Source organism: Asterias rubens, chromosome 13 (genome assembly GCF_902459465.1).
Source record: "Asterias rubens chromosome 13, eAstRub1.3, whole genome shotgun sequence".
In the NCBI taxonomy this organism is placed as follows: domain Eukaryota; kingdom Metazoa; phylum Echinodermata; class Asteroidea; order Forcipulatida; family Asteriidae; genus Asterias; species Asterias rubens.
In genome coordinates this window covers 7,067,691-7,081,754 of record NC_047074.1, presented here as the reverse complement: position 1 = coordinate 7,081,754, position 14,064 = coordinate 7,067,691, and the positions used below count along the sequence as shown (strand labels likewise).

Below are 14,064 nucleotides of genomic sequence, written 5' to 3'. Positions count from 1 at the left end.
GAAAAGCGTTTGTAACCGTTTGTTACAAAATGCATATGGTTAGAAAGATGTTGTAAAAGTAGAATACAATGATTCACACAAGCATGCCTCGAAATTGCACGGTTTTCCTTTTACCTCGTCGACTAACTCGGTCGGCCATTTATGGGAGTCAAATTTTTGACTCCCATTTAATGGCCGACCGTGTTAGTTCGCAAAGTAAAAGGAAAACCACGCAATTTCGAGGCAAATTTGTGTGGATCATTGTATTCTACTTTTAAAACATCTTTCCAATCATATGCTCTTTATAACAAACGGTTACAAACGCTTTTTATAGACCAACTCGTCCGTTCCAAGGCAACGTGTTTCTGGATCACTGGAACACCCACGGACGCACAACTTAGCATGTATAGCATTAACTGCAAGGTAGTCGTTAACACGTGTTAATATATCCACGTCCCCCACATCGGAAATAAAGGCAGGAAATCCGCGCACACTGGAACAGCTACAACGGATATTAATAAGAAACACAAAATGCACACATCTTTTCCAGTTGTTCTATATGATGCTAAAGTTATGTAACAGGCATGAACAAGTCTTCAGATGGTTTACATCAATATTGTTTTTACTTGTGGAAGGCATGCGGTCATACAATAACTTTAAAGAAAACCATTATCATGGTTATCAGACCATGGAGAGAATCAGCATTTCCAAAGGACAAATATTGGCAGATCTTTGACAGACAATTAAGGGATCACTGGAAACGTCCCTTTGTTAGGCTGCTAAACTGGGTCAAACTCTCGTTGACGTCATTAAAGGCACTTGACACCTTTGGAAATTGTCAAAGACCAGTCTTCTCACTTGGAGTATTTCAACATATGCACAAAATAACAAACCTGCTGGTCGTCGAAGTTGCAAGAGAATAAAGGAAGAACCTCAGCTGAGGTCTCGAATATTTGATTGAGATATTACTTCTTTCTCAAAAGCTATGTTACTTTAGAGGGAACCGTTTCTTACAATAATTTATTCTATCAACCCATTGCTCGTTACCAAGCATGTTTTTATGTGCTAACAATTATTGTTAGTACCAATAGTGTCTAGTGCCTATTTCATATTATTCACATGAATATATTTATAAGGCGTCGGTATGACCTAGTTCTCATGGTCTGACGATGTCTTCAGCTTCCGTTATTATAGAGAAGAGGAAGCGACACTATAAAACATTTATACTATTTTATTGTGCTTTTATTTTTCATTACGTCAGAATTACATCCTGGTCTACAAAGTCCTGACGAGCGGCAGGGGGAGGGGGCATCCCCAATGACTCACGCCAGGGAATCTCCCTTCCCAAACCGTGGGAACCAGCCATGGACGCCAAGTGCGACGAACATTTCCACGATTTTCATAATCTTTTGAGGGGCAACTTAATTTAAAAGTATTCAGATGCAACTTTTATGAGTTCTGCAGCCGATTTCACGAAACGCTAGGATTAATCCTACCTCGAGCTAGGATGAGTATAGAGTAGTACCTCGTCCTAACTATAGGTTCAATGCGTCCTTACGTCTATAGGGAATTGAACTCGTCCTCCTATGTTAGGAAGAGGTGAAATCGACGGCTGATCTAATAATGGTTACTTCAATTTCCCTATGGATAAAGCACTCAAGTTTGACCTCTTGGTACACCTACGATGAAGTTCATTTGGTGAAGGTTGCCGTAAGTGAGATAAATCAATGCCTGTGTTTGTAAAGTGTCATGGGACGGCCGTCCCTCCCCTCGAACCAACTGCTTTAAAGGTACACGTTGCCTTGGATCGGTCGAGTTGCCTTTACTTTGAAAGACGTTTGAAACCATTTCTTATAAAATCCAAATGGTACGATAGATAATTTTAAAGTAGAATATAATATCATAAACACAAACATGCCCCGAAATTGCACGGTTTTCCTAAGGCCTATTTTTGTTAGTCGACCGATCGGCCATTCAATATGGAGTCAGAATTTTGACCCCACATGGCTGACCGGATCAGTTCACAAAGTACAAGGAAAACCGTGCAATTTCGAGTCATGTTTGTATGTTGTGTATTTCTACTTTTCAAACATCTATCTTACCATTTGCATTTCATAACAAAATGGTTTCAAACGCTTTTCAAAGACCAACTCGACCAATCCAAGGCAACCTGTGTTCCTTTTATCAACACGAAAGGTCGATGCAGATGCAGGCAACCACAATGGTAGTAAAACTGCAACCAAGTACCCATGTATGCCTAAATAATGACTTAATTCCCTGGGAGTAGAGTTGCCGAGCGTGGATTTACGAGGACAAACAATGACTTTTTATTACCTACCCTGTCCGATGCAGCAAATAAAACGTTATCTCAGCTCAAAATAATCTGACGATTTCTTAGTCCAAAGTCTTTATAGGCCCGACTATTGTTCACATGTTTTTTGAGGGGCTGACTGCACAGGATGTTATCACAGTTCAATTCCCCATTTCCCAAGAAAAACGTATCCATTTAACATGAGATTGAGTGATTGACTTTTTTGAAGTGCGAACTTTTTTAGGATTCAGGATGAAAAACAGTTAAACAAAAATTGTATGACCTAAAGCGATTGCGTGTACAAGTTATTAGGCTGGCAAGTAGCCTAACTTTTTTAGCCTTTATAGATAAGCCTTTAAAGTTTGTCCGGTGAAGTTTGAGTTTAAAAATCAATTCCCCCTTTTTTCCATTGGAGGGGTATTTTTTGTTTGTACGTCTTGGGTTTTTGTTTATTTGTTTGTAGTTTAGGAGGGATGGTATTGGAGACGTTTGTTTATTTATTTACTGTTTAATGTAATTTTCCATAAACTGATTAATCGGTGAGGCTGTAACGGGAAAATGTAGTCATGTGGTTCTTAAAATCCACGTGCAGCCTTTGTTTAACCCTTTATAAAGAGTTTTTTCCCTGATATTCTATTGATCTTTCCGACAGGAGATATTTGGTAAATGGGAAAGTTTACATGTTGTCTCAATTCCTACGTATGATTCAAGAGTTATAACACCTGAACAAGTTCTGTTGCATCTAGTGTGGAATTTGCATGAACTATCAAATTTACCTTGCCCCCAAGTTTATACAGGCTATTAGAAACGCTGAAATGGTCTTTGTTGAGGGTACTATGCAAAATTGTTTTATTTTTCCCACATTCCAAACATATGACAGCCGTGGCTATTCAGCCGTATCACCAGTTCCGGGTTTCGAAAGACCTTCACTTCCGGGTTTGGAATCAGCTCATGTTATAAAAAAGCAGACCCGCGACGCATCCTCCACAGAATAAAGTGAATCGACTCAACTGACAGAGCTACCGCTACAAAGTTACCGCTACAAAGAAAAATCATTTGAAAATATCGCTCAAATACTCTCTAAGGGCAAACAAAGTCATGGCAGACGTTATGGTATCACCTCAAGCCACGTGGGCTGTTCCTACCACGAACTCCAACCCTGCAAACTCCCTGCAGGAAAATCAATTTCCCGTTACCCAACGGTCACACTTTCACAGTGACACTAGACAGAGTAGGACAGCAAACTCCGCTTCAAGAGAAACAGCACCAGTCATGGAGGAAAGTGGTTGTGATAGCACAGACGGCTGTCTCTTTCTTGGCGACAGTGTCAACGAAGAAGCGGATACACTGATGAACATGAAGTTGCCAGGTGAAGAAGGAGAACAAGAAAACACTGAAACAGACCAAGATGACATTAAACAAACACAGATAACAAACGGTGGTCATCACCACCATGGTCATCACTTTAACGATCTCATTAAACGATTCGAGTCTGCTGTGGGCCACGATGATCAGGGGGAGGAAGGAGACGATACTATCTCAGCAAGCCAGGTCGAACCAGAAGAGTCCATTATTGGTGATGTTGGAGGTTTCATTAATGACATCGGTGGAGGTCTAAATGATGTTGTGCACACCATAGCGGATGGCGTGCACACCATAGCGGATGGCGTGAAGAAGGTAGTGCAGAAAACGCTCTATGTTTTTCCATCGGTAAGTTTGGGTTTTCAAACAAAATCATTAAAATCAACATCATTGGTTTGGTCTTTTTAATATGTAAACCAGGCGCAAAATTAAATAGCAATCCCTCGTAAGAAACTACAGGTATTTTACTTTAAAACATCACGCAGAAATAACCTCCAAGTCCAATTTTATGCGGATCACTATTCGGGTAGCAACAACAGAATGCTCATGTCCATTATTATCGTCTCGGTATTTCAGCATCGTCTTCCTGCGCTCGGGTTCTTTTATCCACTCACCTTATCCATAGAATTTCCCAAACTTATTATAATTAGAATGTTGTACAATGGCTCAAGTGCTGCTGACCACGTGGCGCACGAATCAATGCAAATTTGAGGAACTCTTTGACAAACTGTTTTGATTTAAAGGCAGTGGACACTATTGGTAGTTACTCAAAATAATTATTAGCATAAAACCTTTCTTGGTGACGAGTAATGGGGAGAGGTTGATGAGAAACATTGTGAAAAACGCCTCCCTCTGAAGCGCCATAGTTTTCGAGAAAGAAATAATTTTCAACGATTTGATTTCGAGACCTCAGATTTACAATTTGAGGTCTCGAAATCAACCATCTAAACACACACAACTTCGTGTGACAAGGGTGTTTTCTTCTTTAATTATTATCTCGCAACTTTGATGACCGATTGAGCTCAAATTTTCACAGGTTAGTTATTTTATGCATATGTTGAGATACACCAACTGTGAAGGCTATTCTTTGACAATTACCAATAGTGTCCAGTGTCTTTAAACGTTGTTTTATAAGTCGACAAAAAAGTGTGTGATGGAGGCAGTGGATTCTATCGGTATTAAATTACTCAATTTTTTTTCTAAAGCATAAAACCTTACTTGGTAACGAGTAACGGAGAGCTGTTTATAGTATAAAACATTGTGAGAAACGGCTCCTTCTTATAAGTAACGTAGCTTTCGAGAAAGAAGTAATTTTCAGCGAATTTGATTTCGAGACATCAGCATTAGATTTTGAGGTCTCGAAATCAAGCATTTGCAAGCACACAACTTCGTGTGACAATGGGTTTTTTCTTTCATTATTATCTCGCAACTTCGACGACCAATTGATGTCAAATTTTCACAGATTTGTTAGTTTATGCATATGTTGAGATACACCGAATGAAAAATCTGGTCTTTGACAATTAACCAATAGTGTCTAGTGTCTTTAATGAGAATAAAACCCCCAGAAAATGTGTCTTTTTAACAAAAAACAGTTGATCGCTCGCGTCCCCTCCCTCATCCTTTTTTGAGGCCGCATCTTTTTGTTTACTCTATTTTATTTTACGTTTTTTTATATTTGTTTGGCCTAATATCTGGAACTATCTGAAACCCAAACCAAATGTATATAAAAAGGTTAATTGTTTGTCTTGTTCTTGTTGGCAGAGTCACACAGATGAAGATGAAGGCGCTAGTAACATTCGTGTCCAACACCCCAGTCTAACGGGGAATATAGTCAGCCTGGGTATGAATATGCATAAGGGCATCAGAGGTCACCTTGTGCAGTCCGTCACACCAGGAGGGCTTGCACATAAAGCTCACATCAAGTGAGTTGTTTCCTTTAAACTTTGAGGTTATAGACATTTCTTTTGTTGATAAACAAACCGCCTTTGGTTGGCATGGTCGGCCGAATGCTAGTAAAACATTCAATCGTATCAACAGATGTTTTAACCAAATTCAACATTTTCTGCAAATTTTCAATTAATAAGATACCTCTCATAATTAGTTGTTTTGTTTTTAACAAAATCAATTTTTTTTTGTTACATTGTTCTTTTCTTGATCTTTTCTTGATTAGCGATTTTTTCTTGATTTGCACTTATATGGCTTTCCATAGTTTTCCAATGTGGGTTGGCAAAAACTTGGGCTGTGACGTTGCAAAAGAAAGGTCTATATAGCATGCATTATTTTAAAGAAGTTATATGAGATGTGATAAATTGCGCTGTCAAATTCAGTGACTATTTAAGACTGTTGACTTGATATCATAGGTTTGCAAAAATTGATATTTTTGCAAGGTGTGTGGGTGGGGCCCATGTCATTTAAATATATCCGCCATATTGGTTATTGTAACCATGGGGTGTGAGGTGGGTGGATATATTTGGGTGACCGAGGAAGCCATTATGACAACCGATCTTCTATCTATTAATTCCTCTTCCAACATAATTGAGTTTGTTTGTTTTTCTTCAGGAACAATGATATTATAAGAAAGGTGAATGATACCGATGTAGGAGACTGGGAGTTTGAAAAGCTTCAAGAGTTCTTCAGCAGTCAAACAAGTATCGTAATCAAACTGGTAGGCTAAACACATTTCTTATCAACTTTGAAAAAGTATTAAACAAAATCAATAGTAGGCGTTGGCGTGGCCTTAAGAATTGTGAATGAGGAGACTTCTAATTTTGCCTATAGATCAACTGTTCATTCAGCAGCCATGATTGAATAGACTACCGCCCTCTATTGGCGGGTGGAGATGTGACATTTAGGGATATGGAGAAAAATTTTGGACTGAACAACATAATTAAATAAAGTAGAAATTGGAACTGCTACCAAGAAGCATCTTTGCGCATTATATTTTGTTTGCAATGAAATTGATTAGTTCCAAACATAAGGATAAATAGTTTTCTGAAAATTTCAAATTAGGCAACCTACACCATAGGTCCAAAAATGCTTTCTGCCTTTTTGAGTTTGTTGATACATATTTAAGTAAAAAGGCATTTTCTTATTTGTACAAGCTACATGTAGGTGAAACAGATACTATCCTAGTTTATATACTGTAACTGTGAGTAGGTATACACATTCAAACCAGGGACCTTTAACAAAAGAGGACAAAAGGGCCAACGGTTCAGAAAATATTCACAGTTGAAAATGTGTACAAAACCAATGGGGGCTGTTGCAAAAAGGTATGAACAAAAGAGGGACAATAGGAGGTCCACGGTTGCAGGTGAATAAACACGGGTGTGTGTGAATTTACCACTGACTGTTAGTTTTACTTTCTTTGCTTTAAACTCTAGGTAGTTGAACGAGAAAATGGTGTGGATGAGAACGGTCAACCTCGCTTTATCACTTTTACACTCAGCATTGAGTTGACTTTTGAAGGTATGTTCACATTACATAACTGTGTCATATAAGAAGCATGAGTAAGATTCAATTACATATATTATAACACCCATTACGAACACTCTGCCTTGATTGGTGTAGAGCGCGTGACATATGATACATGTATGTCTTGTTTTTACTAGAAGGCCAACAAGGTACATTATACCCGTAGCAACCGATGAACTTTCCCATGTCAACCCGTGTAACCCATGGCAACCAATATACTATCCCAAAGCAACCGATGAACTATCCCATGGCGAACGGTGTACTATCCCTTGGCAACCAATGTAAAATTCCATGGCAACCAATGTACAATCCCATGGCAACCATACTATCCCGCGGCAACCGATGTACAATCCCATGGCAACCAATATACTATCCCACGGCAACCGATGTACAATCCCATGGCAACCGATGTACAATCCCATGGCGACTGATGAAACTATCCCATGGCAACTGATGTACTATCCAATGTACTGTACCCATGACAACCAATCTACCGTACCCATAGCAACAGCAGCTTTGTGGTACCTTGATGTCTAGGCACAGTACAAAAAATGTATATGTATGGGTTGGTATGAAACAAATATTGACTGCCTTTACTTGTGCTATGGTTGCAACTACGAATCCCTCGGTGATCCCCGGATCATTCTTATTTACCCTTGGATTTGCCTCGGGAAAATAGAATGCGCCAAGGATGAGTTTCGGTGTCATAGTTTTAACCAAGCACTTGAAGCAGTCAATATTGTTATACGAGTACTGTCATCACATCGCAATTTCTATAATCTTTGGATGTTATTGTTGTTAAGGTTGAATGGGAAGACAGTGGTTCGCTACAATTAACAAGGCAAATTATTAATTTGAATTATTATTTGTTACAAATGGAATTCAATTTTGTTGAACCACATTATGACCCTTGTTATTCACCCCTAGACGATCGAGTAGTTGCTGAAATAGATGTTAGTTACACCGCTTGGCCATTGGGTTACTATGGCGAAGAACCCTCTGAGTTGTCAACATATTTAATCTGCCAAGAAGGGATCAAGACAAGTAAATATCTCAGCCTGAGCGAAGACTTCTGCGGCATGACAACTAAATGTACACAAAACTGTAAGTCAAGTTATAGATTCAATTAGGGAGGTCAACCTGGCTACAGTGTTATAAGTTTATAGGGATACTATACGGCCAGGGATATTGGAATTGAAGGCCTTTGGGCTACGTAAACTTTTGTAATTCCAGGCATATGTCCCTGGCTTTTGTTTTGTTTTGATTATGTTTGTATTTTGTATGTGTTTTTACATGTATGCAGAATAAATAATAATAATAATAATAGTTATAATAATCATATATTATACTATATTATTGAATTGAATTGAATTGTATTGAAACAGGTTACTTTAAGATGTACGCATACAGTCCAGGTGTCGGGTCTCCAAGGGTCTTATACAACACCAGTATGAAGGCACCAGTGGACCTTGGAAAGAAATCAAGAATTGTAAGTAAACCCCCTACACATTGATCAAGAGTAAAAAATAAATCAATCAATCAATAACAGGAAATGATGCAACCTATGGACGATGTGACCTATGTTTACATTCAAACCGCCCTCTGTTGACAAAACACTATATACGTCATGTTTCGCCAGGCACTGAGTTGCGTAGTCATAGTAAGATTGCGTACACTTTCTAGCTGGCTGCCAAAACACGAAGGTTTTGCCCGGCGGTATGCGCGCGAATCATGTTATGGTTTTTGTGTGACGTCAGAGGTCACATCGTCTATACAGAAAAATTAATTCTGAGGAGCTGGTATATATTGACATTTTTGAAAAAGTAAACAAGATTGTTATCCATTACGTCAAAAAGTCTGGGTACTTTTTGTAGAACACAAAACACAATGTCCACAATTTGTCGTCAAATTTGCAAGATTATAATGGAAGAAAAAAACCATTTCACACGAAGTTGTGTGCTTTAAGATGCTTGATTTCGGGACCTAAACATCTAACTCTGAGGTCTCAAAATAAAATTTACTGAGTATTTCCTATTGTAATAATTATTGTAATATTTTTAATGATTGTAAATTATGTCGCAATTCAGCGGAATGCTGTGATGGCATTTTTAAATAAATAAACCATTCATAAACCATTCGTAAATTCAAATACTTTAGGGGACAATTATTTCTAATTCGAAAACTGCCTTACTTCAGAGGGAGTCGTTTCTCACTATGTTTCATACTATCAACAGCTTTCCATTGCTCGCTACCAAGTAAATTTTGATGCTAACAATTATTTTGAGTAATTACCAATAGTGTCTCTATGTTTTGGATTAAAACAAATATCCAATAAGAAATACATCAACATACAAGTACCCCTATAACCCCTCCATTAATGATGAATTTGTTGAACTTTCTAGGGCACTGACAATGGATTAACTGGAACCGGAATCAGCACAACCAATGACAAGCGCTTTTTTTACTATCGGAAACAAGGTTCCTTGTGTGCGTTCGAGCTCATGGCTAAAGAGAGTAAGTATTTTATCTAAAAAGTATGAAAGTTTACTCATAGTCTGGTCTACACTCATATCAGATTATTTAAATACATTTGGGTTGAACGAAAAACTAGCTTCTTTACGACATGAAGGACAAATCTCCTCTAGATGTATCTTTTTCTGCCGATAGACTGGAAGTATATAGGTTTTGATGCATTTGCATGGTGAGGCACAATGTATCAATATATACTTGGTTTGCGGTAACACAATGTGTGTATCTACTTGTCAGGTAGAGTTTGTTCTTAGAGAACTGTCTTTCTTTATATTTGGTTTGCGGTAACACCATGTGTGTATCTACTTGTCAGGTGGAGTTTGTTCTTTAGAGAACTGTCTTTCTTTGTATTTGGTTTGTGGTAACACCATGTGTGTATCTACTTGTCAGGTGGAGTTTGTTCTTTAGAGAACTGTCTTTTTTTATATTTGGTTTGCGGTAACACCATGTGTGTATCTACTTGTCAGGTGGAGTTTGTTCTTTAGAGAACTGTCTTTCCTTATATTTGGTTTGCGGTAATACCATGTGTGTATCTACTTGTCAGGTAGAGTTTGTTCTTAGAGAACTGTCTTGCTTTATATTTGGTTTGCGGTAACACCATGTGTGTATCTACTTGTCAGGTAGAGTTTGTTCTTAGAGAACTGTCTCGCTTTATATTTGGTTTGCGGTAACACCATGTGTGTATCTACTTGCCAGGTAGAGTTTGTTCTTAGAGAACTGTCTTGCTTTATATTTGGTTTGCGGTAACACCATGTGTGTATCTACTTGCCAGGTAGAGTTTGTTCTTAGAGAACTGTCTTGCTTTATATTTGGTTTGCGGTAATACCATGTGTATATCTACTTGCCAGGTAGAGTTTGTTCTTAGAGAACTGTCTTTCTTTATTCTACCACCCCGGAGTAGGTTTAATATCGGATGTTCGGGAGACTTCTCAGTTCTGAAAAGAACTGTCCTGCTTTTTAACTACTACCGGGCGGAATTAAGGTATAGCAAATTGGCTGGGACTACTACTTTAAATTATAGAATTATTAACGGCACTACCGCGGAGTCAGTTCTTGAATTGGTCTCAACTTAAGACTAGAAGTAAATCATGAATCACACTCCAATGGTCGGTAAAGAGCATTTTCATTGTATACTGGTAGAGTGTCAGGGCTCTCCCTTAACACTAGCCCTGCGTACAATGTCTAGTAAAAACTGCCACCTATCAACTTCTGGTGTTTTTTCTTCCATTACTATCTCGCAACTTCGACGACCGATTCAGCTCAAATTTTCACAGGTTTGTTATTTTATGCATATGTTGAGATACAAGAACTGAGGAGACTGGTCTTTGACAATTACCAATAGTGTCCACTGTCTTTAACGCTCCAGTTACTATTTTTCTCTTTTTCTCTCTCTAGAATTTTTCCTGACAGTTAACGACGATGGTACTATTACGGAGAAATATTTTTCAGACCTGAAATCTGTCCCAAGTGCTGGACTCTTCACGGCTATCAATCCGTCAAAAGCGAAACCATTATTTAAAAAATAAGACAAACATTTAAAAGGTATTTATTAAGAGATTATGCACCCATCTCATAAATTATTGTCTATATTTGATCAAGTTTTGTAAATATTTTAAGTGACTTAATTATTTTCTTGAGAGGCCCCCCCCCCACCCCCTAAAAGCGACAACAAAACAGTAAACATTTGACAGTGTGGGCTTTATTTATTACCTGTATGTTTGGGAGAGGAACTTGTTACTAAGGAATATTGTGTGGCTGATTTCCTGTGGTTTTCCCAACATGTTTTATGTAAACTATAAAAATGCAAACTGAACTCAATCTGCATCCAGGAAGTGAAACAATGATAATAATAATAATAATAATAATAATAATAATAATAATAATAATAATAATAATAATAATAATAATAATAATAATAATAATAATAATAATAATAATAATAATAATAATAATAATAATAATAATAATAATAATAATAATAATAATAATAATAATAATAATAATAATAATAATAATAATAATAATAATAATAATAATAATAATAATAATAATAATAATAATAATAATAATAATAATAATAATAATAATAATAATAATAATAATATTAACAGGGTAGATCTGTTACAGAAGGCAGCGCTTTTGGGAACAGCGAGGATCCTGAGAAAGACCCTTGAGATCTAAGGCTACGGGACGTAGCCCGACTCGAGGAGTTACCGGCACAAAGGAAAATGAGATCTTTCTTTTGCATGCTGTGATAAAATGAAATAATAATAATAATAATAATAATAATAATAATAATAATAATAATAATAATAATAATAATAATAATAACCGTGTTTATAACGTGCCAGGTATTAATACTGCAAGGAGTGGTGCGAATTTTTGAGATATAAGACCTAATCCTTAAGCACTATGTAATGGTTTACAAGGTGCTGTGGCGCAATATGCTGCCAATCCGGCCAGGAACACCGGGGCAAACCCCTTCTCTTTTCGATAAGTGCACTGGATTCTTTTACATGCGTTTACACAACACATGGGACCAACGGCTTTACGTCCCATCTGAAGGACGAAGCAATGGCTATGAAGTGTCTTGCTTAAGGACACAAGTGTCATGGCTGGGGATTTGAACCCACACTCTGCTGATCAGAAACACCAGAGTTTGAATTCGGTGCTCTTAACCGCTCGGCCATGACACTCCCAAGTAAGCCATTTGCAAGTTAGATTTGAATAATGTCTGGCACAATGACGTACTTAGTTACAATGTAATTCTTACATTTGAATTCAGACTATAGATAGAGACAGTTGCTAATCCAACTGGTTCGGACAAGCCTTTGCAAAGCAACCTCCAGATGAGCAGACCCTGGTACCGTTGTGCCATACACATTCATTCAGAATCCTATGTTGGTGTTCACCGGCTCTTACGTAACTACGCAAAAGCTTGCCCCTAATCATGTGACATAGTAACTGTCTCTATAGTCTGAGGAACTCAAATTTAAGTGGTAACTTGTGATCAAGCACACCATTGTACCAGACGAAAGATTCAAATCTTACACGCAAATGGCTTAGTGCCATCATAGTCCCCAAAATGTCAACATAAATGAAGTAAATAAAACCAATTGAGAGATGCCTTCTAGTGTTGGACTAGGGCATTGAAGTTGTGTAGGTAGGGATCCTTAGGTTTGAAGTTGTGTAGGTAAGGGATCCTTAGGTTTGAAGTTGTCTTAGCATTCATGAACAAATGAACCAAAACTTTTTGCCCATTTTGATTGCTGTAGTCAATATAAGCATGTGTACATGTAATGTACATGCTTATATTGACTACAGCAATCAAAATGGGCAAAAAATTTTGATTCATTTGTTCTTGATATTTTCTCGACTGTATATTTTCTGATTGTATTTCTGATAAGACTATTTCTCTCCATGTTTTTTGTACAGGTATATTTAGCCCACCTTGTTGAGCTGTAACATCGGTCTCATCGCAGTCGCCATTTATACAGCCCACCTGCGATACATGTCTAAACTGCAAAGTTTTCAAAGTTCACAAAATGCGTGATACTTTGATTGCAAATGTAATGGCGACTGTGATGAGACCGATGCAAAGAGAGCCATTTACAGCTCAACAAGGTGGGCTAGGGTATATGTATGAACCTAATTTGTGAACTTTTAGAATGAAACTGTTAAGTTTGTTGTTAATATTACCCAGTACTTTAGTTTTAGTGCTTTAGTAATGTTAAGTTTGTCATCCTGTGACATTGAACAAATAGTTAGGTTTTAAACGGTGCTTGCATAAAGAGCATTGGACAAGGCTAACCGCTATCCAAACAGGTTTTGAGTTACCACAGATTGTAGTGTTTAGATAGATTGAGGGCAAGTTATTAGGGAATTTCAGACAAACTACATACGTACACAGTAAATGAGTGTCTAGAATGTGTACACAAAAAGTTCTTTTAACTCGATTACCGAAATTTCAAGTAATAAAATGATATGAACTATTAATGTTTTTTATACTTCTAAAGAAAGCAAAATATTTGTTTAAAATGTTTTTATTTTTTGTCACAATTTTTGGACCAATCAAGTAGGCTAACTTTGTAAGTGTATTTGATGTGTATTGTACAAACTAATTTACTAGTTGCAGCTTCTTGAAGTAAAAACAACCTTAGTTAGTGATGCAAACCAAAAGGAAAGCTACTTTTATATTTGCTCTTCAGTACTCAAAAATAAAGTTAAGCCTAGAATATCACACAGCTCATGGTCATGCTCTCATTTGTCTGTAGTCTGTCACAAAAATTGATGATAAAAAATGGCCCTGCCCCTTCAAGAAGGATGTTACCAACTAGGGTTACTTTAAAGTAACTGGACACCTTTGGTAATTGTCAAAGACCAGTCTTCTCACTTGGTGTATCTCAACATAC

General features: G+C 37.4%; 1 protein-coding gene across 1 annotated transcript; it reads left to right on the top strand.

Moving 5' to 3' along the window:
- The first annotated feature begins 3,056 nt into the window (after window positions 1-3,056).
- On the top strand, window positions 3,057-11,530 carry LOC117298237. Its single transcript, XM_033781369.1, has 8 exons — window positions 3,057-4,000; window positions 5,414-5,574; window positions 6,212-6,317; window positions 7,033-7,117; window positions 8,051-8,227; window positions 8,509-8,612; window positions 9,526-9,637; window positions 11,048-11,530. Exons 1-8 carry the CDS (start codon window positions 3,389-3,391, stop codon window positions 11,176-11,178), a joined length of 1,488 nt encoding a protein of 495 aa, XP_033637260.1. The 5' UTR covers window positions 3,057-3,388; the 3' UTR covers window positions 11,179-11,530.
- The last annotated feature ends 2,534 nt before the right edge of the window (window positions 11,531-14,064 follow it).

Coding starts and splice junctions, on each gene's coding strand:
- LOC117298237 (XM_033781369.1), top strand. CDS start 3,389: ATGGCAGACGTTATGGTATCACCTCAAGCCACGTGGGCTGTTCCTACC. Junction 4,001..5,413: donor CGCTCTATGTTTTTCCATCG/GTAAGTTTGGGT, acceptor TCTTGTTGGCAG/AGTCACACAGATGAAGATGA. Junction 5,575..6,211: donor GCACATAAAGCTCACATCAA/GTGAGTTGTTTC, acceptor GTTTTTCTTCAG/GAACAATGATATTATAAGAA.